Consider the following 26,685-nt stretch of genomic DNA (forward strand, 5'->3'; position numbering starts at 1 on the left):
CACGAGTTCTTTACTAATCGAATGAGCGTATACTAACATTCATAAATAGGTTTTCTGTAAAGTTATTGTATCATACTAGTACAATAACTTAACTCTATCGAATAACTTTTATATTTATTATGTTGGGTGAAAAGTAGATCAAAATATTATATAAATTGTTTTACGATATTTGATTGTAGAACGGTTTTACATGAAATCGAGGCTTACTCCACTTTTATAAAGTCATGATTTTGTTGATAGGGCAGGTAGAGTACAGCTTTACATGTGTAGTGACTCTTGCATCTTCCTCGTACTAGGTTGGAGATTAGTTTAATTAGTTTAGACTAATTAAAGTTAGTTTTGATCTACATTAAAAACTGCAATTAGGCCGCCTTTGGACATTATTTGTTTCTTAGTGTTTAACAAAAAGTGTTCAATATAGGACAATGTTATTCGGCGTTCTTAAATTTATTTGTGAGAGATGGTATACAAAATTACACAAAATTTCTATTAGGACAGCTATTATCCTATATTAATTAGTTGCTTTTATTATGCTTTGACTGTTGGCTTCTCATCTCCTTGCTTTTGTATTGCCTGTTGGCTTTTCATCTCCTCTTCTTACGTTGTTTTTGTATTTCTATATATACCTTTGATGGTAAATCTAATAAAGCAATCCTCTTCCCTTATATCTCCTTTAACATGGTATCAGAGCCTTCTCTATTCACGAATTTCACCTAACAATCCCAAAATCACGAAAATCATCAACTCAAAAATCATGGCCGGTGACGATATACCGGACGACCACCAGAAAATTGATCCCCTTAGCCCTTACTATCTCGGTTCACATGATGTTCCGGGGGCAAAAATTTCCAATGTTGTTTTACGTCTTGATAACTACGACGCTTGGCAAAAATCAATGACGTTTTCACTAAAATCGCGTCGCAAATACGGTTTCGTTGATGGGACGATTGCGAAACCCACAACCGAATTCGAACTCGAGAATTGGGTGGTTGTCAATTGCACAATTATTCAATGGATACGCAACATGATTGATCCGACTTTGCTTGATAATATTGATTATCCTGATGATGCCGCTGTTTTGTGGTCCGACATCAAAGGGCAATATGCTGTTGTTGATGGAACGATGGTTCATAGTTTGAAAACACAATTAAATAATTGTAAACAATCCAAAGGCATGGATGTTACATCCTATTTTGGGAAACTGAAAAGTCTCTGGGACTCTCTTGTTCGACACGAACCTTCATTTGCGTGTCGGTGTGGAAAGTGCGAATGCAGCATCGGGGCAAAGGCGATTCAACGCCAGGACAACGAACGGCTCCATCAATTTTTCATGGGTCTTGATCCCACCCTTTACGGTAATATCCGATCCTCTCAATTTCAGTTGGATCCTTTGCCTTCCCTTACCCGTGCTTATAATCTCGTTCTTCAAGAAGAACGTTTGCGAGTCGAAAATCAACAAACTTCCTCTGATATTGCTATTTTTGCTACCCCTAATCATACCCCTGATTGGCGTTTGCTTCGTGACAAAGAACGGACTGACAAATTTAAACTCATGTGCACTCACTGTGAAACTCGTGGACATGAGTCGGCTCGCTGTTTCTTTAAAACTTTGCGCTTTCCTGAGTGGTGGGGCGATAGACCCCGTACCATTGCTGAATATCGGATTTATAGGGCTCGTGCTGCAACTGGTGGCTCAGGTGCGTCGGGTTCTTCTACGAGCGGGACCCACATTGGGCCTGGTCCAAGAAGCGGCTCCAAAACAGCCTCGGATTCCTCTGTCCGTGCCAATGCAGTTGTTACTACTGCCTCGGCACATTCTTTGCTTGATGCAGATCGTTTAAGTGGTATGTGTGAATGGATTATTGATACCGGCGCCTCAAATCATGTTACTGGTACTTTATCTTTGTTGGAAAATCAAATCCAAATTCCGGGTCGCACTGTTGGACTTCCCAATGGTCAACAAGTTGTGGCTTCCGTAATGGGTTCGGTTTATATTAATGATTTTCTTACACTTCGAGGCGTCTTGTTTGTTCCGTCTTTGACATGCAATTTGCTCTCTGTCTCTCAACTTACTATTGACAATATTTTCACATTCCAATTTACTAAAAATACTTGTCTTATTCAGGACCCTTCTTCGAGGAAGACGATTGGAGCAGGTGAGCTACGGGACGGACTGTTTTGGATTTTTGCGAGGGAGCGGCCATTGACGGTGCACACAGTGACTGGAAAAGGGAATTTCGACCTTTGGCATAGGCGTCTTGGGCATCCGTCGGATAAAGTGGTCAAGACTATTCCCTCTTTTAGTACCTTAATTTGCAATAAGGATGTGTGTAACATTCCGTTTGATGTCTATGAGTGTCTTGATATGGGATTTGGTAGTGGATGATATATTATGGAGCGAGCAGCGTTAAAGGATGGTAGTTGGTAGTGTATGGAGTTAGTGTCGGGAGAGTTTATGATGTAGTTGATACGACATCGTGAGCGATGTTTGGAGGTAGGAATAGTTGGTGGAGTTGGTGTTAAGAGTTCATGGTTTCATGTTTTATAAGTTGGGGTTTGTTTTGAGTTCTTAGTAGCTTTGTTGCGTCTTGACCGAGTTAGTATGTTTTTTTTTTTTTTTTTTTTTTTTTTTTTTTTTTTATGTATAGGTTGAACTTCGGGGACGAAGTTCTTTTTAAGAAGGGAAGACTGTAATACTACGGTTTTATGAGTCTCTGGGTACTCTATCGAGTAGGCCTTACTCTGTCGAGTAAGGGTGTTTTGCATTTTAAAATAGTAACTGACCTACTCGATCGAGTGTCGGCTACTCTATCGAGTACCTAAGGCTACTCGATAGAGTACCCTACAGGTCAGAAACTATTTTAAAATGCAAAACACCCTTACTCGACAGAGTAAGGCCTACTCGATAGAGTACCCAGAGACTCATAAAACCGTAGTATTACAGTCTTCCCTTCTTAAAAAGAACTTCGTCCCCGAAGTTCAACCTATACATAAAAAAAAAAAAAAAAAAAAACATACTAACTCGGTCAAGACGCAACAAAGCTACTAAGAACTCAAAACAAACCCCAACTTATAAAACATGAAACCATGAACTCTTAACACCAACTCCACCAACTATTCCTACCTCCAAACATCGCTCACGATGTCGTATCAACTACATCATAAACTCTCCCGACACTAACTCCATACACTACCAACTACCATCCTTTAACGCTGCTCGCTCCATAATATATCATCCACTACCAAATCCCATATCAAGACACTCATAGACATCAAACGGAATGTTACATTCTACCACCCTTAAAAGGAACTTCGTCCTCGAAGTTTACTCACACTCATAACCTCATCATCCAACTGTCAACACTAGTGAAATATTCTTAACCCACACGACTCCTAACCATCTCCCTCCATAATTCTTTACACATCTCAAGTTGCCACTATCCATATCCTTACTCTCAATCCTTTCATTCTCACGTTCCTTAGACTCACAAGTCACATCATCCCTTGCCCATATTCACTTACTTTTACGTTACTCAACACACAATCATATCACTCATCTCATCTCATCTCAGAAAACATGTTCTATGTCTCAATTAAGCCATAACGAACTTCCTTTTCTTTTTCCACTATCTATCGCAACCACATATAACTCATGTCCTCCCACCGAATTCATACTCACCACATGTGCCACTCACTACACACCAAGATTGAGTAGCCCGGTTTACGGGTGATGTTTTGTCGGGTTTTATTAATAACACGGATTAATATATATAAATCTTTCCGTCATCTTTACAATACACTTTTACAAACCTAATCACATTGAAAAGAGATTCAAGTTACGTTCTTCGCATTCATCCGTGTTACTGACAAATCCCGGAGCTTGAGAGGTCGGATTTCATCGTTCTTTGTATCATTGTGATCCTTGCTTCAAGGGTAAGTCCTACGTACCATTTTTATAGCATTTGGTTAAGGTTGTTTAAACCCTAATTTTGGGAATTGGGGATTTGTTGTAGTTTTGTATGATGAGTGATATATGTGATATTGTGTTAGGCGGAGAATTTGTAGAGGAGGCTTTTGATAACATCTGTTGAGATCGTCTGACTGTGTTGGTGATGATTTGTGATTGTTGATTGTTTCCATACGAGTATTGTGACGGTTGTTGGTTTTGATTGCTGTTTAATGGTTGTGATTGTTTGTCTCTGGTTCTCGAAATGCGTTCTCGGCTGAATGGAGTCACTTGCGAGAGTGGCTTCACGCCCTAGTTTCGCCCTCCGTGGAACCCACCACGGGAGGGGATGTGCACATTAATGGGACAGGGTTATCTCGCTCGGTATGATGAGCGGGGATTTGGTGGGTACGGTTGCGGTCCCCCACTGGCAGGGCTGGTCCAGTGGACAGTCGGTGACGGAGATTGATCGGAGTGGGTGTGATTGTGTGTGTGACTGTTGAGCTGTGTTGTTTGTTGTGTTGTTGGATTATATAAATTGTGTGATTAGTACTGACCACGTTTAAATGTTTTAAAAACTGTGGTGATCCATTCGGGGGTGGTGAGCAGTTATTGAACAGGTATGAGACGATGCGTATGGGATAGGTGGGATGAGTCACCACGTCGCAGTTTAGAAGTCTTCCGCTGTGTCTGACGCTTGATAGTATTTTTTTGACAGTAGATAGTTTTGAGATCTTGTATGTCCTTTTATCAGTTTTGGTTTTGATCATGTAATCACTTAAACTATAATTACTTTTAAAGTACGTTTCTTCATTGTCTTATGATATTCATTACCTCGGGTAACCGAGATGGTAACACCTTTATACCTGAGTGGTCCTGGTAAGGCACTTGGAGTATGGGGGTGTTACAATGTGTGTGATGCTTGTCATTTGGCTAAACAACATCGTGATGTTTTTGTTTCCAACAATAAGCGTGCCTCTACTTTCTTTGAATTAATCCATTGCGATCTTTGGGGTCCGTATCGTACTGTTTCCTCTTGTGGTGCAAAATGTTTTTTGACAATAGTGGATGATTATTCCCGGGCAACATGGGTATATTTACTGCTTGACAAAACTGAGGTGACGGATATGTTCATGAGCTTTATTAATATGGTTCAAACACAATTTTCAAAAACAATTAAAAGTGTGAGGAGCGATAATGGAACCGAGTTTAATGCCATGTCTGGTTATTTTTTTAAGAATGGTATCAAATTTGAGACATCTTGTGTGGGTACTGCGCAACAAAACGGGCGGGTTGAGCGTAAACATCGTCACATTTTAAATGTGGCTCGGGCTCTACGATTTCAGGCAAATTTACCAAAGCGTTTTTGGGGAGAATGTATTTTTTCTGCTGTGTACTTAATTAATCGTACCCCATCACCTTTACTTCATAATTCGACTCCCTATGAATGCCTTTATGGGGTTGCACCTTCATATGCCAATTTACGGGTGTTTGGTTGCATATCTTATGCTCATAATCAAAATACGGGTGGGGACAAGTTTGAGAAACGTAGTCGACGTAGTATTTTTGTTGGATATCCTAGTAACAAAAAGGGCTGGAAACTTTATGATCTCGACACTGAGACCTTCTTTGTCTCTCGCGATGTCATCTTCCATGAGTCGATTTTTCCTTTTGCTACCTCGCCTACTACCGTTCTTACATCCCCTGGACCTGATATTGTTATACCCGATGAACCATTTAATGGTTCGCCTGCCTCTCCCGGATCCCCTACAGCTGCTGCCCATACCGGTCCTGTTCAGACTGAGACAGCAGCTCCGACTGCCACTGCTCTGCCCGAGGACACGGTCTCTGATCAGGCCACGACCGGACCATCTGATCCTATTTTGTCCGAGTCTGATGCTAACATGGGCAGAGGACGTCGATTGAAGTTTCCTAACTCACGTCTTTCGGGCTATGTTCTTGACACTACTAACAGTCCGTCCCCTCCTTCAAGCTCACCTAGCTCTCCAACGTCCTCCTCAGGTACACCTTATACCCTCGCTAATTATGTCAATTGCAATATTTTTTCTGCCAGACATCGTGCCTTCCTTGCAGCCATCACTGCTGGAATGGAACCGCCGTCTTTTAAAAATGCACTTCAAGATCCTGGTTGGTGCGCTGCAATGCAAGAGGAAATTGTCGCTCTTGAGCGCAATGGCACGTGGGATTTGGCATCGCTTCCGCCTGATAAAAAGGCATTGGGGTGTCGATGGGTGTACAAAATAAAGTATAAGTCGGATGGCTCCATTGAACGACTAAAAGCACGCCTTGTTGTGTTCGGGAATCATCAGGTCGAAGGGCTTGATTACGGTGAGACATTTGCTCCGGTTGTCAAGATGGGTACGATTCGTGCTTTTCTAGCCGTTGCTGCTATTAGTAATTGGGAGTTACACCAAATGGACGTCCATAATGCCTTCTTACATGGTGATTTAACTGAAGAGGTTTATATGCGTCTTCCTCCGGGTTTTAGTCGTGGAAAAGATGGTAAAGTCTGTCGTCTCAAGAAGTCTTTATATGGCCTCCGGCAAGCTCCACGGTGTTGGTTTGCTAAGCTTACTTCGGCCCTTAAAACTCACGGTTTCAAGCAGTCTTATTGTGACTACTCATTATTTTCTTACTTGCAAGGCAAGGTACGTCTTTTTATTCTTATTTATGTGGACGACTTGGTCATTGCTGGTAACGATTCTTCCGCTGTTGCACAATTCAAGGAGTATTTGGGAAATTGTTTTCATATGAAGGATTTGGGCCCCTTGAAATATTTTTTGGGCCTTGAAGTTTCTCGTAGTAGGGAGGGTATTTATATCTCGCAACGCAAATACATTCTCGATATTATTTCCGAGACTGGTTTGCTCGGTGCAAAGCCCGCTCTTACTCCCATGGAACAACACCATAAATTAGATGAGCTCTCGGGTGACTTCTTTTCTCATGTCGAGTCCTATAGACGGCTCGTCGGGAGGCTTGTTTATCTCTCTGTTACCCGTCCTGACCTTTCATAGGCGGTGCACATGCTTTCACGGTTTATGCACCAACCGAGGCAGAAGCATATGGATGCTGCATTACGGGTTGTTCGTTATCTTAAAGGTTGTCCTGGCCAAGGTCTTCTCCTAAGGGCTGATAGTTCTTTCCATATTTCCGGATGGTGTGATTCGGATTGGGCAACTGACTCTCTTTCTCGTAGATCCGTTACGGGATGGTATATTTTTCTTGGGGATTCGCCTATCTCATGGAAAACTCGCAAACAAAACACCGTCTCTTTTCCTCGGCTGAAGCCGAATATCGCTTTATGGCAAATATTGTCTGTGAATTAAAATGGTTAAAGGGTCTTTTGACCGATTTTGGGGTTTCTTTGACTCGGCCCATGACTGTGTTTTCGGATAGTTCGTCCGCCCTTCAACTTGCTAACAACCCCGTCTTTCACGAACGCACGAAACATATTGAGATTGATTGCCATTTCGTGCGTGACGCAATTACGGAGGGTTTGATTGCCCCTTCTTATGTCTCTACTAAGGATAATCTCGCTGATCTCTTTACCAAAGCGCTCGGTTCTCCACAGTTTTTGGCTCTACTTCGCAAGCTGGGCATTCTCGACCTTCATGCTCCCGCTTGAGGGGGGGTATTAGGACAGCTATTATCCTATATTAATTAGTTGCTTTTATTATGCTTTGACTGTTGGCTTCTCATCTCCTTGCTTTTGTATTGCCTGTTGGCTTTTCATCTCCTCTTCTTACGTTGCTTTTGTATTTCTATATATACCTTTGATGGTAAATCTAATAAAGCAATCCTCTTCCCTTATATCTCCTTTAACAATTTGGGACGATCATATCGTCACAAGCTTGTGACGGATACCATTTTTCTCACAAAATACCCATGAGAGGTGAGTGGGGAAGCACATGGGGTCCCCCACCTTGTCCCTTCTCTCTTTTTGTGAGAGGTCACAAGCTTGTAACGGGATTAGCTCGTCACAAGCAAGACGCTTTGAAAAATTATACTTCGTGTTATAAAACGAGTCTGTTATATACTCCTACATTGTTAAGATTATAGAGGGGAGACGATAATAAGAGAGAATTGTATTATTGATTGATATCATTCTAACTGAATACATGGGTGTATATATAATACATCTACTACCATAAACCCTAGACGATAGCCGCCATAACTTGTAACCCTAATGGGCCTAGCCTAATATCCTAATACCCTCTCGCAATCGTAAAGGCAGTACGTAGTACGAATTTTACGATTGTAGAAATACAAAGAAAAAATATAAAAAGAAAAAATGAAATCTTCAATCTTCATCTTTTTCGATCTTCATCAATCATCTTCGTCTTCGAAAAGTGGTAAGATAACGAGTATAGAGACTCGCTAGAAATTTCTTCGAACAAGAACGTTGAGTTTTTCGGACTTGTCGAGAGTAGAGTTAATTTGCAGGAACCCTAATCGAACCTGGCAAATATCAATAAAACGGAAAATTATCCGTCAATTTCAGATCTGGAGAACGTTAATTTTTTCGAACTCCAAATAAATTAAGTACCATCTTAAACGAAGTAAAGACGATAAATCAAGTTTCAAAGAGGAAGAAATTTGAATAATTTCTTTCTTCACATTAACGAGAGACTTTACGGCTTGCATACCACATGTCAAAACTCAATCTTGAATAAGAGGGGTTCTTGTTATCCCTCACGGCAGCATATCATGGACTAGTTTTTTTTTTTTTTTTTTTCAGAAATTTTGAAAAATATAATAAACTAAAACAACGATCATCACATGTAAATCCCGCCGGCAGGCATCGCTTTTGTAAAACGCCTACCGGCAGGGCAGCGGATTTTTATATTTTAGGTCTCAAGAGCGAGAGGCTCTGATACCATGTTAAGATCATGTTAAGATTATAGAGGGGAGACGATAATAAGAGAGAATTGTATTATTGATTGATATCATTCTAACTGAATACATGGGTGTATATATAAATATATAATACACCTACTACCATAAACGGTAGACGATAACCGCCATAACTTGTAACCCTAATGGGCCTAGCCTAATATCCTAATAATGTCAAGATACAGCTCACCCATGATAAATGGGCATGTGAGTATCCCACATTGGAAAAAGAGGAGAGAGTTGTCTATCATATAAACCAAGGAGTTACTCCACCCATTGCCAATTGGTTTTGGATTGGACCCTCCTTGGACTTATATGCCGAACTCTCTCTCCTCGATGCGGGTGCGGCCCAGGCCCGATAACGGAACTTATCATACATAATAACAATATCATTTGAGTTAATGTTATTGGGAACAAATATTATAATACTACGTGATAGTTTACTTACTTTCAACCATTTTGTGTGAATTTTCGTATGTTTACATAACAAGCATATCACAAATCACAAGATTCGTTTGCAATATAAATGCTTCCTCCCAAGTGAACATAAATAAGTTACAGGCCTACCCGGTATCGAACAATATGAACATTATTATCCATGTTGGTCAAAGTTCGTCTGTTCCTGTATAGGAGTCTCATTTAACTATGTAAGTAACCTACAAACAATGGCACAATGTCGGGTATAGCATCGAATGCAATCCCCTTGAATGTCTTACAAATTCGTCTTCCAGGTATCGACCTGATATTATTGAAGCATGTATTATAAATGAATTTGACGTTGTTGGTCATGTTGGATAAAAATCCACAAGAAGTGAAGCATATGGGACTATGGGACTATAGGACTTTAAAAAAATAAAAATAAAAATGTCTGAAAAGGACAATCTATTTAAATATAGTGAAATAATATAAGCATCAAAGGGCATTTGGTCTAGTGGTATGATTCTCGCTTAGGGTGCGAGAGGTCCCGAGTTCAATTCTCGGAATGCCCCTTTTTTATTTTTTTTATTTCTTTTCTGTCCACCTCTCTTTTTGTGACCAACAATTTATATTTGTCAGTAAACTCAAATTAAAGACAAGTTTCAACAACTCTTTTTCAACCAAAAGATTCAATATATCAAACAAGCATTAAAATTAGACTACAATAATCTTGTGTTCCGAATCTAACGATACAAGATCATCTAATGATACGAGATCCGCCTACCAATATCATATAACAAAAGCTTAATACAATAAGAAAACAATACAAGCTGCATGGTATTATTATAGACTAATCAGTAATCACTACTAGTATTAGATGCAGAAGGTAAGCAAACTAATGCCCAACAAGATCTATGCAGGAACCCAGGCCGAGATCGCGTAACAAATCCGGCCTTTCCATCCAAGCAAAGCCCATTGTCCATCTACATCAATCACAAAATCTTTGTGATAACTTCCCTTCACCTTGCACTTTAGTTTACCCATAAGCTCTGGGTCCAACCGAAGCTGCTTAAACCCGGCCCTGCTATTCCGGACCTGCCATTGCTTGTATGTCTCGGGTCTTTCAACTCTCTCGGTACCCTCACAGGCGACAACATTCATTATCTCCCGTCCATAAAACTCTTTTTCGAACATAAATCTCTCTGGATCATCTCGACAAGCATTAGTATCAAACATGTCGAATAAGGTAGAGTAATGAAAGACGGCCTCTCTAAAACGGGATACAAAGAACGGGGCATTATATGAGCCGTTTATAACTCCATGTACGAAGATATCGGGATTTATCCTTCTCACCAAGTTGAGAACTGCATTCCTTGGACTATCCACCACAATCGTCTCATCGAGAAGGTTCTTGAACCGAAATAGACAATTTACAGCAATAATCCCTTCATTATCTATCTTAAGGTCCTCAAGCTTGATTGTTTCCCATTTTTGCGCAATGGCGTGATATTCAAAGGGAACTTTGAACCTTTCACAATATTTTGCCAGGCGACGTCCAGTTGTCTCAACTCTTTCTGCAGGCCGAAATCCAGGTTGAGGAAGCTCGATCCCAGTGATACACAGTTTCGGAGGCCCACCAGGTCGTTCTGACAGACGTTGAATGAGGAGAGGCCAATGGAAACCATACAGGATGCCGAAATCTATAATATGAAGCTTTGATTTGTTTTCAGCAGCTTTTATAATGGTATGGTTGGCAAAGCCGATAAATATTTTCTTAAAAGGACACGTACGAATGAAGAACTGATATGCTTTTATCATATCCGCAGCACTCGTCCTCTTAGAACTTAGAGCAGTATAAATCTGCGAACCTGTACCAGCCAGCCGGGCTTCCAGAGCATTAGCAACGTAATGCGCCAACCTTTGAGATCCATCACCATCAGGTGAGGAATTATCCCGAATTTGTTTCAACAATTCATCACTTGTTCTACGATCATCAGATGCAGTAGATTGAGCACATAGAATTAATAGAGACCTTAAATCCACCGTGTTCTTTGATTTTTTACCATTATCCTGCTTCCTTGAACGATCCTTCCCGCCTTTTTGTTTCAGTGACGGATCAGGCTGTGGGAGAGGCCCTTTTTCAGAGTCCAACCCCATGGTACAATGAGCCTCATGTGTCATAGGGGCGCAAAGCAAAACCTTATCAAACAAGTCACACAACTCGGCCTCTTCAGTGGAAACGGCTGATTGCTTACTACTCCTGCCTTCATCAAATTCATCTCCCTCGCGAGAATGAACCTTTTCCTTCTTAACAACCGCTGTGGTAGCTTGTTTCGTTTCATCAGGGAAGTTAAAGTTCTCAAGGTCAATAACAATGTTATTGTTCTTGGGTAGAAACTTACTAGCCTCCTCCATCCCCTTCTGAAATTGCATTATCGACTCTTGCTCACTAAATATATTCATTCCCATCGGTAACCCAAAAGACGACATCGATTGAGAAAGAGCTACTGGTTGAGAGCTCGACTCAACAGGAGTTATTTGACCAAACCAGGGCCTATAACCCTCACTCTCATTCGACTCAACAGGTGTTACAGGCTCAACAGCATTGACTAAACCAGAACTAAAACTAGCACCAGTAAGACCACTAGCCGAATTCCAAGACGGATCATCCGGGCTATCCACAAAATGATCATCACTAAGAGGGTGTTGGTTAGGCGAATGAGGGTATTTCGTTCCTAAAGCATCGTAAAACGGTCTCTCAGCAACTTGTAAGGCTAAAGGGTCATGAAACATACATGGTTTTTCTTCCATATCCTCTTCCATAAGCATTTCTCTAATGTACTTAAGAACATCATCAGAATCATCACTATCATCAGAAAACTCAACCCCCGGACTCGCCCTCGAAAATGTACCCATATTATACTGAGTTGGGTCAGGTAATGGGCTTGGTAGGTTCAATGAAGAAAGATCTTGACTTTGATCTTTATAATTAAACAAATTTGCATAATTCAAAGATTCATCATAACCATTTCCAGGATACATAGCTCTATTCCCAGATTGTTTCCCATTTACTGAATCTTCAGAAAATTCCCCAAATTGTGAACCCATAATTGTATTTTTTTTTTTGCTCACAAATTCAGCAAAATTCTACTCAACCAATAATCACAACAACAAGGTTTCGAGAGTAAGTCTAATGTAAAACGGTTTTATATATCATTGTTGAACCATGTAAAACGGTTTTATACAAGAATTATTAAATACTAATGACAAACCCTAACCCATCAAAACCTCAGAAAATTGAAGTAAAATTTCCCAAGACAGTAACTTTCTTACAAAATCAGTAAAATTAAGAGAAACCCAGTTCAATTCAAGATATAACAAGCTGAAAAATCAATAAAATACAGCTACTTGACTATTATTTTATCAATTATTCAATTAAAAAAACTCCAAGACAGTAACTTTCTTACAGAAACGGTAAAATTAAGAGAAACCCAGTTCATGCCAAGATATAATAAGCTGAAAAATTAATTAAAATTAACAAAATTGATAAAATACGGCTAATTGCTTATTATTTCATTAATTATTAATCACTTTTTTCAGCAATTTAATCAAAAAAAGTATGAAGTTGGACGATAAGAGTTACCTTAAATAGGAGGTGAAAATGGGTAGTAATATTTGTAGATAAGAGATGTGAAGTTGGAATAATAATTCATGAAAAAGAACAATAAATTAACTGGTGGAATTATAACTTTATAGGAGTGCTGTGTGTTTAATTTGGCTTGTGATCAGGAACCTTCATAGAAATGTACACATAAGTAAATATCCGAAAAAGGCAAGGTTGCGGTACCAATTTTTTTTTTCCGGTTTAGTCCAGAATTGAATCGGGTAGGATTACTACTATTCACTAGTTGTGTAAAACTCTTTCTCATGGATTTTAATACAACCGTATTTTCAAGGCTTCAACTTAAGATTACTGATTAAGTGTTGAGGTCTCTTCCCATATATGTGTGAGTGGTATTGTCCACATCGGTAGAATAATACTAAGGGACTAGATTATAAGTAGGTGGATTACTCCCCCTATCACCAATTGGTTTTATGATGAAACCTCATTTGCTTGTGGGCTGGTCTCATGCACCTAATTCTATAAGCCCGCTATAGAGGACTCAACAAGTGATATTAGAGCTGACGGTTTGGCTTGGGACCGCAAGGTGCGATGTGGTGACGATGCTCGAGATGACACAGAGTAGCTTCGTGGTTGCGGAGTAGCACCTCCATTGGACTCTTTCCCTTGGTTGACCAGAGATGCGGAGTAGAATCGTGTGAAGTAGCCTGGTCGACCCTGACTTTAGGATGGAACCTCACTTGGTTGTGGGTCGGTCTCATGCACCTAATTCTATAAGCCCGCTGTGGAGGACTCAACATTAACTTAGGACAACCTTTTATGAGTTGATCGAAGTGTTCATGGGTGCAAATTTAAATATTTGTCGTTTTTGGATCCCGTGGCTAGGAGTTTTTCTATGTCAAAATTTTTTGACCGAACAAACTTTGACTGACCATATCTTTTGGTCACGAATTACAAATTCGATTTTTTTTTCAAATCGTAGTTAAGATGAAGTAACTATGGTTTTTTTTTTCATAGATAACGCGAACAAATCCTCTTTTATCGATGAAAATTTCTTTCTCATCTTAAAATTGCATGTTACTCCGTTAAGATGAAGATAAGGACTCTTAAAATTGCATGTTACTCCGTAAGAGATAAGAGTCTTTATTACTCACTACTCAGGCATCATACCAACCAACTTTGATGACTTTAATGTAACAATTTGAGAAAAGTCTTAATACCCCAGTAGTCCATGCACTGCCTTGTTAGCGGCCGACGCCCTATGCAATGAAAATATTTATTTTAATTTTTTTTTGTTAAGATTTAACCTTGTTATTAATATATATAAAGTATCGTAGATTTTAATTTTCTCAAATAGTTTCTCAAATTTGTGTGCCAGTGACTTGGAGTAGCTGGTAAAGTGTCTCTAGCAGTTCACTTGACTTGACCATGGCCAATTATTGGCCATTACATATTTACACAGTTACATTACACCTATCTTTTTGACTACTTTACACTATTTTCACATTCTAGCCACTCGACTATCAATTTTGTTGACTAGCATACTGAGCTAATTTAGTAGTAGTTGTTGTATACTTGTATACTCCCCATTTCGGTTATTTGTTTACCGATTATATAAGTGTTTCAGTCATTTATTCACTTATTATCCATTTGTCTTTCAACAAAATAACCTCCAATGATCACCTCTCTCTCATTGGTCCTTGTGGCAAAACGAAAGGTAAACAAATAATTCGAGAGGAGTATATGCTATTATAGTATTAAACAAGATGTATAAGGTATTGTATGAGATTATTATACACCGCACTACGATCTTCTCTAATTGTTGTGCAGAAGTGTGAATACCTCGTGTTAGGTTTTATGCTGCACCAGTGTCCACTGTCCATAATGGTACAATATTATATTGTTGTACGGATGCGTGAATACCTCGTGTTGGGCCTTCTGCTGCACCGGTATCTACTGTCTATAATAATAGGATATTGTCCACTTTGGGTCAAACTAAATTCTCACGGATTTACTCTTAAATTCCTTCGCAATAAGCCTTATACTAAAATATTTAGTAGCACTTAGAGTATAAATAGAGTCCATTTTTGAAATAATGGTCAAAAATAAAATATTTTTCGTTTTGGGTCGGTTTTGAAAATATTTGTCAAAATGGTGTCCACGTAGGGTCGGGATTTCAAGACCTGAAACACGCCACTACTAATGACGTGTTTTGTGAAGGAAACACGTCATTAGCAGTGGCGTGTCTTTACAACAATTTTTTTCCCCAACTGACTGAACTTAAAAAAAAAAAAAAAAAAAAAAATTACATAAGACACGCCATAGGGGGGTGGCGTGTTTCCCCTCCGAAACCCGCCATTCCCAATGGCGTGTTTGTTTTAGTCCATTTTTTAATGAAATTTCTTTCTCTACTCATTATAAACACGCTATTGGTAGTGGCGTATTTTAGGTCCAGAAATCCCGAGCCTACGTGGACACCATTTTGACAAATATTTTCAAAACCGACCCAAAACGATAAATATTTTATTTTTGACCATTATTTCAAAAATGAATTCGTATAAATAATTTTTCACCTGTATGTTATTGACGTGGAGCATGAGTTTGCACGCTAAAACAGTAATTTGTATGAATCAATTGTATCATACTCCTTCTATCATCTCTTAAAGAACATGTTTAATAAGACAAAGTGATAATGGGTGTCACGATTAGCCTAATCAAGAACATATCATTGTCTTATTGTTTCAAATCAATGGAACCAGTCAATTAATTACAGTCTAAATGTCTAATATCTCTCATAAAGTCATAATCCACTGAATCATAGGGTTGTGTCCCTTTCACGAATGGGTAACCCCTAGCAGCCGGTATTAAATAATCAGCTAGTCTCACTTGTGACGGACCCTATACGTCAAGTGAGTGACGGGTCACCTTCCTATCACACAAATGCAATGGGAGGTAAGTGGGACGCTCTATTTTCGCCCCACTTTCCCTCCCACTTGCATTTGTGTGAGAGGAAAGTGACCTGTCACTTACTTGTGACAGATAGTGCAGTGGCGGAGCCAGGAATTTAACTCAGTAGGGGCGAAAATTTTCAGTGGGGGCGAAACGATAATATTATAAGGGGGCCTCAAAAAAATTCGGAAATTTTAACTAAAAATTTCGAAATTTTCTTACGCTAGCGGGGGCGACCGCCCCTGATAGCCCCTCCCTAGCTCCACCACTGGTCACAAGTGATAATTTGTGTTAAATAATACAATTGGTCTCCCTTGTGACGGGTTACCATTTGTGGCGGATATTTTGTGAGATAAAATGGTAACAAAATGGGTTAGTGGAGAAAGGGGACCACATGAACAGTGTTGCAGAGAGAGAAAAAGTGGGTACTTTGTGAGGTAAAATGGTATCCGTCACTCCAAAGTGACGGATATTGCATGTCACAAATGAGAATTTGTGTAAATAATAAGGTATGCTTAGCCAAAGGTATAGACTGTATAGGCACGAGATCATGCATGTTGTTTAGTCTAATTTGAGATTGTTCATATTAATTGGAGATTTCGAGTAACTACTACACTAGGTAAAGTTGTGAGAAGTGGTGTTTTATACACCTATACAACTTAGGTTGAGATTAATTTTAGCAGGGTTAATAATCAAGTATTATATAAAGTTGAAAATATGAGATAGTATAATTGAGGTTTCACTATAACGATGTTTTATCAATTATCTATATTCAATAAATCAAAATCTAACTCAACTTGACTCACTCGATTATCAGTTTTGCCTTGTAAATAATAAACATCTTTATATAAAAACTCACTCGGTTATCACTCATTACAATTTTTTACAAGCTTTTAAGCTGTACATTAGACTTTTTTAGCACGAATTTTAGAAATATACATAAAATATTTTTGATGAAAACTGTTTTTAAAAATAGAACAATGCAATCAATTAGACACTTAATCATGTGAGTCAATACCTAACAAAGCAAGAAATTGTTGAGGTAATAATGCTAGCTAGCTTATAAGTGACTTGATTCATAGAACATATACATTGACTAGTGCTTGTGAAGCTCGAGCAAAGACTACTTTTCTCGTTTTCTACAATAATTATAATTAAACCTTTTAATCTTGGACTTATGTTCCTGCTAATGAATAATGGAGTACTCCATGATTATTTAGGAGTCGTTTGGTTCAAAATATTGGAATGGATTGTAATTTTATAGAGGTATAAAGTTTTTTTTTTGGCAGAATCGATAAGAAAGGTTATACGTATCTTTGTCCCATAGCAAAACGTCTTAAGCGATGATATCGACATTGCGTTCCCTATAAACATAACTAAAACATAAACAGTGAAAGTTAGCCTATAAGAGAGTAATGTCATCCTGCAATTTGATAATGCCTTAATCCAATGCCCCCCCCCCCATTGAGTCAGGAGTGAGAGGCAATTCGATGACACTTTCACATGAAGGAATTCACGTGAAATGAAGAATGAAGAATGTAAGGGCTAAGGCCTAAATAATTGTGGATCAATATATAGCATGGGCAGTTACAACGTAAGCTTGAAATTTTTTCTTCGTTACCTTAAATAAGGCCCGTCATTCTCATCATATGTTGTGGTGGACTGGTGGGTTCAGCCATTTATGATGATGAGCTAATCTAGTTCTTAATCATCAAATATTGATCCAAGCCCACGCACCTAGACCTGGAAAACGGGCCGGCTTCGAGTCGGGTCATTTTGTGTTTGTAGACTTTGAGTCGGGTCATTACGGATTTGGGTCAGCTATTATTAAGTTATTAGAGATAATAATCAATTTGCAATAATAAATATTCGTGTCGGGTCGGGTCAATTCGGGTTTGGGTCAAACACGGGTCTTAAGTTTGGGTGTCGGGTTGGGTTCGGATCGGGTCAAATTTGTCAGGTCTACATACACCGTACTTATCAACCAACGACAAGTTTTTTATACAATAATTTCCGAGATACAATATTATCTTAGAAGTTAGAACTAATACACTTAGCTTATACAGTACTTCATTTTTATTGGGTGTACCTGTATTGGGAACCGCATGAGCAGTATGTTGTTGTCGGGATTTGAATTCAGGTCATGACTCATGAGTATCACCCTTCATAATTTTACCCGTTAAGCTAGCTGACATCTACCTACTTACCTTTACACTTCTTGTCAATCAGTATTTACGGTTGTTAAGTTACTAAGATAGGTAACTGAACTAGTCATCTTAATCACATTGAGTATAGTTTCTAAGTTCTAACACGTAGATGGCAAAATTAAACACACTGTTTTAATTTTAACACGAATACGTTTTAAGAAATATTCTCTCCGTTTTGGTCAATTATTGTTCTTTGATTTTGGCACAAAAACCAAGGAAAGATGAGGGTGCCGCCAATTACTGAATAACAAGCGTATCAAATTGATTGTAAATGATCAAATTGTTCATCAAGTTCATTCTTAAAATAAAAAGGATAACAATTGATTAAGACACTGTACAATAAAATATGACAATAAATAACCGGGACAGAGAAAATACTCGGTTAAGGGTACATCCATGACATAAACAAGAAAGACCCGGATGATTAAGGATAATAATTCACCGAATATTCATAGTACAAATGATAAGAATAGACAAAGAAGAAAAGAGACCAGATGTAAAATATTAGCCACAAGTACGAATCCCTTATTAGGATTACACTATTCTCTAGAGTCATCTCATCCATATACGTTATTCAATTATTGGACTTCTCTACCTCACTATCAAGTATCAACACATTGAAACCATACTTCTTTATAATCTGTGATTGTGATACATCTTATGCTTAGTGCTTTATCGCGTAAGACGTAATCACGCATTTATTTACGATTGGTCTTGTGTTAGACGGTTTTACACAAAGATAATGTAAAGCGAATTCAAATATAACCATATTAATTGGTACAAGGAATATATTTTACAATAAACATGTGTAAAACTGTCACAAGTCATGCTTCTAAAAGTTAAAAAGAAGACAGTTTTGTATTAATATAATAATATAATATACTCACATACTTCGTAATATAAGATTCGCGTGAGGCCTTATACTCAACTTCAAATCATAAAACCGTCTCATATAAAAACTACTCTACTTGCTCGTAGTAATTTGCAAGCATAAGTATAGCAGTGAGGATCCTCTGTCCCATTTTTGTGTCCCATTTCGTGTCCCACTCCATATACATCTTGACACATCATTTGATGCAAATAAAAAATACACAATAAATATGGTGGTGTGTTGATGTGTCAAAATGTGTATGGAGTGGGACACGAAATGGGACACAAAAGTGGGACAGAGGATCCTCACTGTAAGTATAGACTATTCATGAACTGTGATCAGTTTTATCTGCTTGTACATTATTAAGTGTACAATCTTCATTGTTTATATCGATTTTATGGAGAATAATTGACGAATCTTGGAAGGATAGTATAATTATTTGTCGGTGCTTGATGATGATTCCCTCTTACTTATCGTAATAAACCGCTGATTGCTGATTGCTGATTGCTGATTGCTGATTGCTGCTTGCATTAAATTAACTCAGTTAATCTGAAATAATAAGACGGGATATTGTATCCATTTTACACAAATATTATCCTATAATCAGTTGTATAATGGCATTATACAAGAGCATCAAAGTTATCGAACTCACACAGAGTTGTTGAGTTTATTTTACAAGTTATTGAGCTATTTTACGAAGTTATTGAGCTTAATAATTATTCTGTTAAACTCAACAACTTTGTACCATAACTCGATAATTTTGTTAATATAGCTCGACAATATTGAATAAATTGTATATACAACCAGTTGTATAATACATTAACTGTCCATTTTACCGCCAACTATGATCACTGTTGAAAAACAAGTTATCACAAACTGTAACAATAACGGTATTATTATGATTACATTTAACCATAAAATGATCATCATATACCGTCCGAAACTTCAGATGAAAAATGGGTTGTCTGAAACAAAAATTTGCGAAATCAACTTGATCCATAAGTCAAATCATTAGGAAGGCTAGCACGTGGTTGCACGTGCACCCTTTAAGTTTAGGCTGGATCTTAAATTCCTCATCTTATAAGACGTCAAAATGCACCATTTTGAACAAACTCTAGTTTAAGACCGCCTTGACGATACACGATACGTACAATTTAAATAATGTTAAATTGAAAAGGATGTTGTGAAACGTCTTAACTTGAGACCGTCCTACCGTATTCTTAAGCTAACAAGAAGAGAAGAATAAGAAATCAAATCAAATGTACATTTCAATTACAATTCTACAGTCAATTTACATCAACCAATTAACCATACAAGTAAAAACATACGAATGTACTTACTAATGTACACGAACCAACAATTACCAAAGTAAAAACAGTGAAAGTAACAAAGGAAATTCACAATGGTTAAACTAAAACAAGAGATGATCCAATCTAAAACTAACCCTATACCATCTCAACTTCCTATGAACAAAGTAAAGCAACAGGTCTTGGAGGAAGAGCCGGACGAATGCCGTTAGCGGACTCCTTATTCCGTCAACCATTTACAAGCGTCAATCGATCCTCGTGGGCCTATCCCACAAGGGGTCGATAGCAAGACACGAGTCCCAAGTTATGTCCCTCGTTCCACGCTCACTAATTTTTACATCACACTCATTCATCTTCGTCATCATCATCATCATCATCATCATCATCATCATAATCACAAGGTTAAAAAGGAAATCTATTTTTTCAGCGGCCATCATTTCTAGCGTTTCAAAGGAGGCAGGTCGCGGATGGTGGTTGTTTCGCTTGCTGTTGGGCCCAATACCCATGAGCTGCTAGTACCCGATCCAATAGCTCTTGAGGAACGGGTTCTCCCCTCCTTTGTTGGGGAGCTATTCTTGCTGTATGCACCAATGTTTTCCACTTATCCTGAGTTCCCAAAGAAACAAATAAATTACCAAGGCTCTTGTCATGTGAGCGTTCCTAAAGAAAGCACAATTGTTCAAAACGACACGACCCTATACCCTTAATGGCTTACGCATGTGGCGGTATAAAGCTGTCAAAACTCAAAAGTACACGGCCTTGCCCTAGGAGGTTGTTCTTGAATACCCGTTAAGAAAACAATATACATTGCTACTCCATTTCATTATGAAGTACGGAAAACTTTTTTATCTATCAGCATCAATTGATCTAGAAGGGCACAGATTATGTGGTCAAATAAAATATGGGATGACATAATCAAAAGGTACAAAGGCGTTAATCTTTCACGAAAGTGCAATTTAAGCCTAGATTAGTTGTCAAGGAAAAGTATATACGACAGCGAATTAAACCACCAATGATTCCCTCTAAACCATATAAAAATTAATAATAGTACCATGATGATTAAAGAAATGTAATGATTACTAACACAAGCAACAAGTAGTTGTACCAACTGTTGATTAGCATAAACGATAAGCTTTGTGGGTTGAAACTGAAACAAGAAGTTTGAGTGCAAGCAAATCAAGGAGAAAGGGGTAAAACTGTAAACAGACTGAAAACGATTTAACGACTAGACATGATAAAGTAAATTTCTTACCTTCAAATCAACATAAGTTCGATGCTTAACGTTGTCAAAAGCTAGTATCTTTACATCACGCCACCTGCAATCATCAGCATTACTACCATCAACTTCAAAGGCAGTTTTAGTGTCAGTGGGTTCCAAACCTAGGTTTCGATGACTACGATCTAAATTAGCTGATATATAACGCTTTGAGAAGATGCAAGTGTCATATAATACAAATTAAAAACACATACCTTCCAGTTCCTAGCTTCTCGACCGCCAGAACTAAAGCTTCGACTTCAGACACAGAGAAAGGTCTCCGGATTCTGCGCGGGCCCATGTCAGAACACTTCGATTTTAGGTGCGGGTGAACCATCGACAGTGCTTGTGGAGTTCCTTCCGGAAGAGCTACTAACGCACGGGGCCCCACTGTGCCTTCCTCTGCTGAGAGATCAGCTGGAGAAGGCGCTGAGTCATGATCGCTTTCCATAAAATTGCTCAAGTTGGCGGCTACATGATCTGCTGAAATATGAGAACTTCCTTGATGGATCACCTTGTTGATAGGACACCTGAGTTTACACATTAACCATAATGGTTGTCAAACGAACTTGTCTGCCTAAACCCGGAGTACAAAAAGTCGGATACCCATATGAATGCGCTTTTTTATAACTAACTCTTAAAACGACATGCGACTTAACCGCTGATGTGTAGACAGCTTAAAACAACATAGATACTTGAACAAAAAAGCCTGCTAACCTGGATTCAGCCTGAGGCAAATCAGAAGAGACTCTTGAGAGCACAAGAGAATTCGATTCGGAAAAGACAGGCTCGCCGACCTGTGAAGGGGTAGGTTCTAAACTGAAACCAACAGATCCCGATTTCTTGACATTGCAAATCCCAGACTGTAAAAGGGTTCGATTATCATCTCTAATCTCTTTTCCCTGAAGAAGCATTTCAACACGCAGTTCGCCTCCAATCAAGCCTGATACAGCTTCCATTACTGTTCTCTGCCAATATATGAAACTCGGAATTTAAGTACTAGAAACATAAATGCCTCATCCAGTCATCCTTAAGCATAAACGACCCTTGAAACAGATTCATAATATAATACTCTGCATGGTGCCACTCAAGCGCATCATGCGCTTAAAATGCACAATCATATACCTTAAGTGAGCCAATAGTTGCCGTCTCTGGCATATCAATGAAAAGCTCGGGCACACGGAAGGACTTTATCCTGAGCTTCACTAAGGCAAATGAAAGACAGCATCACATAAGAAACTCCATTCAACCACAGTAAAAAAAAATCGGACACGACTTGCTTCATTAAGCGACATCTCATATATTCATACCTGGAGATTCCCTGGATGAAGAAGTTTTACTTTGGCCAGCAACACAGGCGGGCGGACCATTGACTACAAGACGATTCACAATTAGCGGAAGTTTTCTACACATCAATACAAAGTATCAGCAAAGAGACCAGACGACAAACCTCCTGCTTTGCCGAAACCAAAGGTAGGCGTGCCAATAGCCTTGCCAGGATAGTTATGAACACCCTCGAAGCCAATAGCAGCATAGGAGCTTGATAATGAACTATAGTGATAAAGCCTCCTCTTTTTAAATGGATAAACCCTCTGTGATCTCAGACGCTTATAACCAGTCTTCTTGCTGTGATACAAGTTACGTACATCTACACAGTTCAAAACCAACACGACGCTCCAGCCCATCAGATAAGCGCAATGATAGTAATCACCCAATACAAACAGGTACCAAAATGCCTCAATGGTTAATGTAAGAGCATCCGAAACATGTGTTTCAGAAAAAAGAGACAGTTTCCAACTAAAAATAATATGATGGAGTAAAATGCATAAACATGTCTTCACTGGAAAGTCTTTTTCAAGAAGCATGGATAGTTTAGTGAGTCCTGTTGTTTTATTCACATCTTATTCGAACGTAAGTGAATGGCAAGTCTAACCCCATTGGAAATGGAAATCATAGTGATCACCCAACAATAAAAAAAATCAAGAAGCAACAAGTTACCACTTACCAGAGTAAGAGAGATCCCCATCCCTTGCTTTAGAAGCCATTTTCCAATACTTGGATGCCAATAGTTTCCTAATTCTTCGGTCACCTATACGTGCTGCTGACCTAGCGGTTTTCAGTGTGCTAGACCGAATGCACTCAGAAAAGTTTTCGTCATCATCATCTCTACAAACTACATTTACATTATCTTCTCGACTAGGGGATTGTGAACTACAAGGATAGTGGTCATTGAACAAAGCTAACTTTACACTACTATCTGAGTGGACCATTGGAGGAGGTTTCCCATCCAATATCACGGGATCCTCTATCTTATGTGAATCAGACCCATTCAAATCAATTTTCGTATGAGAAAAAGACGGGCACACAGAAGTTCCACTAGATGGGACCACGACTTCCTTCAAATTGCGATCCTGGTCCAGACCTCTTAGCCCAAGCGCCATGGTAAGAGAAGGGGAAACAACCTGGTCACTTCCTTGATCACAATGCTCAACTACTTCATTTTCCTCCATGACAATATCTTCCACATGGTTTGATTCAGTACCATGTGCTGTGAGCTGAGAACTTTCACCCTCAAGCAAAATTTTTCCAGCTACAGTAGCCAACACGTCGATTGCACACAACTGATCATCTCCACCTTTCTGCGGGACCAGGCTTCTCTTCTAAAATTCAAAGATTATAATAACAAATCTCAGTTGCGGGCAAATTCAAAATAAAACGGCGCCAAGTAAAAACAACCAAGGGTGAGTAATTTACCCTAGAAGACCTCGGTGCTCTAGGAACGAAAGGCACCTGAAATCCATTGTATCCATAATCTAATCTCTTCTGCAACATGTTGAGGTGAACATGCCCAAATCGTCTTCAAGACTTTAACTAAACACCTACATAAATTAACATATTAAAAATTTAAAACCTTCACTCCTTCAGAAACCTAAAAAGTATAGCAACTGCTAACATCTTTATACATGATTGATTCAAGGAAATAATAAATGCAAAATTTATCATTTGAAGCAACAGAGATCCGCCACAGGCCACAGCAGCTAAAGGGATCCCAGATCAAGACCATAATCCATAATTACTTACTAATTAACCGCCTAATCACATTAATGTTTCCAACATTAAACCTCAACAAACACAAGCATATTGATTATAAGACTGTATCAAAAGAGCAAAAAGAATGATGCAAGGACAATCAAAACTGCAATTTTTACAAATTTAAAAAAACTTTAGTGATTGGACCCACCACATGATTGGTGATGAATGTGATCCAAACACACAAAGTACATTTATACATGATCAAGCAAAAAACTTACACATCCAACAAACACCATACCTCATCACCATAACAGCAAAAACTGTCACTTTGATTTATAGCATCAATTCTAGCACGATCAAGCATCAACAAAAATAAGCCTACTCATATACTTCCTCCGTTTCATTTGATCGTGTATTCTGAAAAAAAACGTATACAATCAAATGGAACAGACGAGACATTTGATTGGGTATTCTTAAAAAGCGTATACAATCAAATGGAACAGACGAGATTAAGTATCTATCACCAAGCACCACTGTCTTAGCATCAATTCTGGCACATATCAAGCATCAACGAAAATAAGCATAAACTATTTGATCGCCAATCATTTACTTCCTCCGTTCCATTTGATCGTGTATTCAAAAAACGTATACAATCAAATGAAACCGACGAAATATCACCAAGCAACAATGTTTTGTGGATCATACTTTATTTCCACCTTACAGACAAATAAGGGAATATTTGTGATCTAAACCTCTTAATTAATGAAAAATGCACAATTCTAATCATTGTAATAGAAGAATTCAATAAAATTAAAATTGGGTGTTTGTTCAATCAATCAATTTGATGTAAAACCCTAAACCCATGATCACAATTTCATAATACCAATCAAAGATCCTAACTTTAAGACAATCAATAAGAGAAAATCCAGCAAAAGTTACATATTTCAGCACAAATTAACAAAATGAAGAACACCCAGATCTTCAACATTGCATCAGATCATATATATATTGCAATTAATCCCCAAATTTCCCAGAAAATGTTGCAAAATTCCAGAAAATATTCAATTGACTCACCTAAAAAACTTCAATTATTATCCTTGATGAATTCCCAAATCAACAGAATCTTGGAATATTTCAGAGAAAATAAAAACAATTAAAAACACAAACTTTGCTAAAAAAAAAATAAGAAACAAATTCTTATACTTCACGTCTTCTAATTCCTATCCAAGATTTACAATTCTACGGAATTTTGATGAAATTGTAAAACAACTCTTTTTATTAGAAATAAATTTGATTTTTGGGGTTTCAATTAATCGAAAGTTTTTAGAGAGAAAGATTGATGAATCAAGTTTGATCACCAAAACCCAACATTTTTGCTTAAACCCTCTTTATAAACTGATTTATTTTTGTTTATTATTACCGGGTACTCCAACTGTCTCAAAGTTACCTCTTAAAAAAACAATTGTGATGTGTTCTTCCTTTTGTTGGACCGGTGGATTAATTGGTTTTTGTAGGATGGTTTTGGTTTTTTTTTTTTTTTTTTTTTTTGATTGATAAAGCAAGGAAATTAGGTTGATTAATAATTAACTTATACCATTTGTAAGGAAAAAAAAGGCAAACGAAATTCAAAAGAATGTTTGAAATTTCATTTACCACAAGAACCCATAAAATAAAAGGGCACAAAGAAGGAGATTCTCCTCAGGAAAGAATAAAGGTATTAGAGAAAATGAAGTGGTAAAATGGACAAATGTATATTGTACTGAGTAAAATGTGTCATGTGAAAATCAACACCCAAAATTAATTATACTAGGGCAAATAAATGTGGGCAACATATCACTAATATTAGAATTTAGAACTGGCCACGGGTTGGGCTCACCCCATCAAGCAACTAATTAGCCCGTGAGCAACGAGGGTCAGGCGGACCAGGTCGGGCTGTAGGGGCATGTGACTCGAGCCCAGCCCATGAGGAGTTTTAGGTGTGTTGTGGGCCAACCGGGTTGGCGGGCCTCTACTATATTTTTTTTCTAAAATGGCGGACCAAAGGGCGGGCCTGGCTTAGAATATGGGACTCCATGACCAGGCCGTGTATGGAATGGGCCGAGCAGCGGGTTATAGGGGATGGGCCAAATTTATTCTGGTCTGTTCATTAATTTACGGATCAATG

The 26,685-nt window shown here is 38.4% G+C and overlaps 2 protein-coding genes and 1 non-coding gene across 5 annotated transcripts; 1 reads left to right on the forward strand and 2 right to left on the reverse strand.

Annotated features, from left to right (window-relative positions):
• The first annotated feature begins 9,777 nt into the window (after nt 1–9,777).
• Nucleotides 9,778–9,849, forward strand: TRNAP-AGG (transfer RNA proline (anticodon AGG)). Its single transcript has one exon. It is a non-coding gene; the product is annotated as a tRNA-Pro (tRNA).
• Nucleotides 9,850–9,949: 100 nt separating this feature from the next.
• On the reverse strand, nt 9,950–13,120 carry LOC141616748 (scarecrow-like protein 33). The gene has a single exon (XM_074433882.1). It carries the CDS (start codon nt 12,383–12,385, stop codon nt 10,190–10,192), a length of 2,196 nt encoding a protein of 731 aa, XP_074289983.1. The 5' UTR covers nt 12,386–13,120; the 3' UTR covers nt 9,950–10,189.
• Nucleotides 13,121–20,176: 7,056 nt separating this feature from the next.
• On the reverse strand, nt 20,177–26,202 carry LOC141616755 (telomere repeat-binding protein 2-like). Of its 3 annotated transcripts, none has more exons than XM_074433889.1 (10): nt 25,596–26,202; nt 24,243–24,367; nt 23,494–24,148; nt 22,939–23,136; nt 22,799–22,861; nt 22,614–22,693; nt 22,206–22,456; nt 21,704–22,018; nt 21,486–21,549; nt 20,177–20,839 (listed from the first exon to the last, which is right to left on the reverse strand). In XM_074433889.1, the coding sequence occupies exons 2-10, from the start codon at nt 24,318–24,320 to the stop codon at nt 20,681–20,683; spliced, it is 1,863 nt and encodes a 620-aa protein (XP_074289990.1). In that variant the 5' UTR covers nt 24,321–24,367; nt 25,596–26,202; the 3' UTR covers nt 20,177–20,680. The 3 variants fall into 3 exon arrangements, with proteins under 3 accessions (XP_074289990.1, XP_074290002.1, XP_074289997.1); XM_074433901.1 differs by having other exon boundaries at nt 25,969–26,081; XM_074433896.1 differs by lacking the exon at nt 25,596–26,202 and adding an exon at nt 24,820–24,842.
• Between the last annotated feature and the right edge of the window lie 483 nt (nt 26,203–26,685).

The sequence above is a fragment of the Silene latifolia genome, chromosome 1 (assembly GCF_048544455.1).
Source record: "Silene latifolia isolate original U9 population chromosome 1, ASM4854445v1, whole genome shotgun sequence".
Classification (NCBI taxonomy): Eukaryota; Viridiplantae; Streptophyta; class Magnoliopsida; order Caryophyllales; family Caryophyllaceae; genus Silene; species Silene latifolia.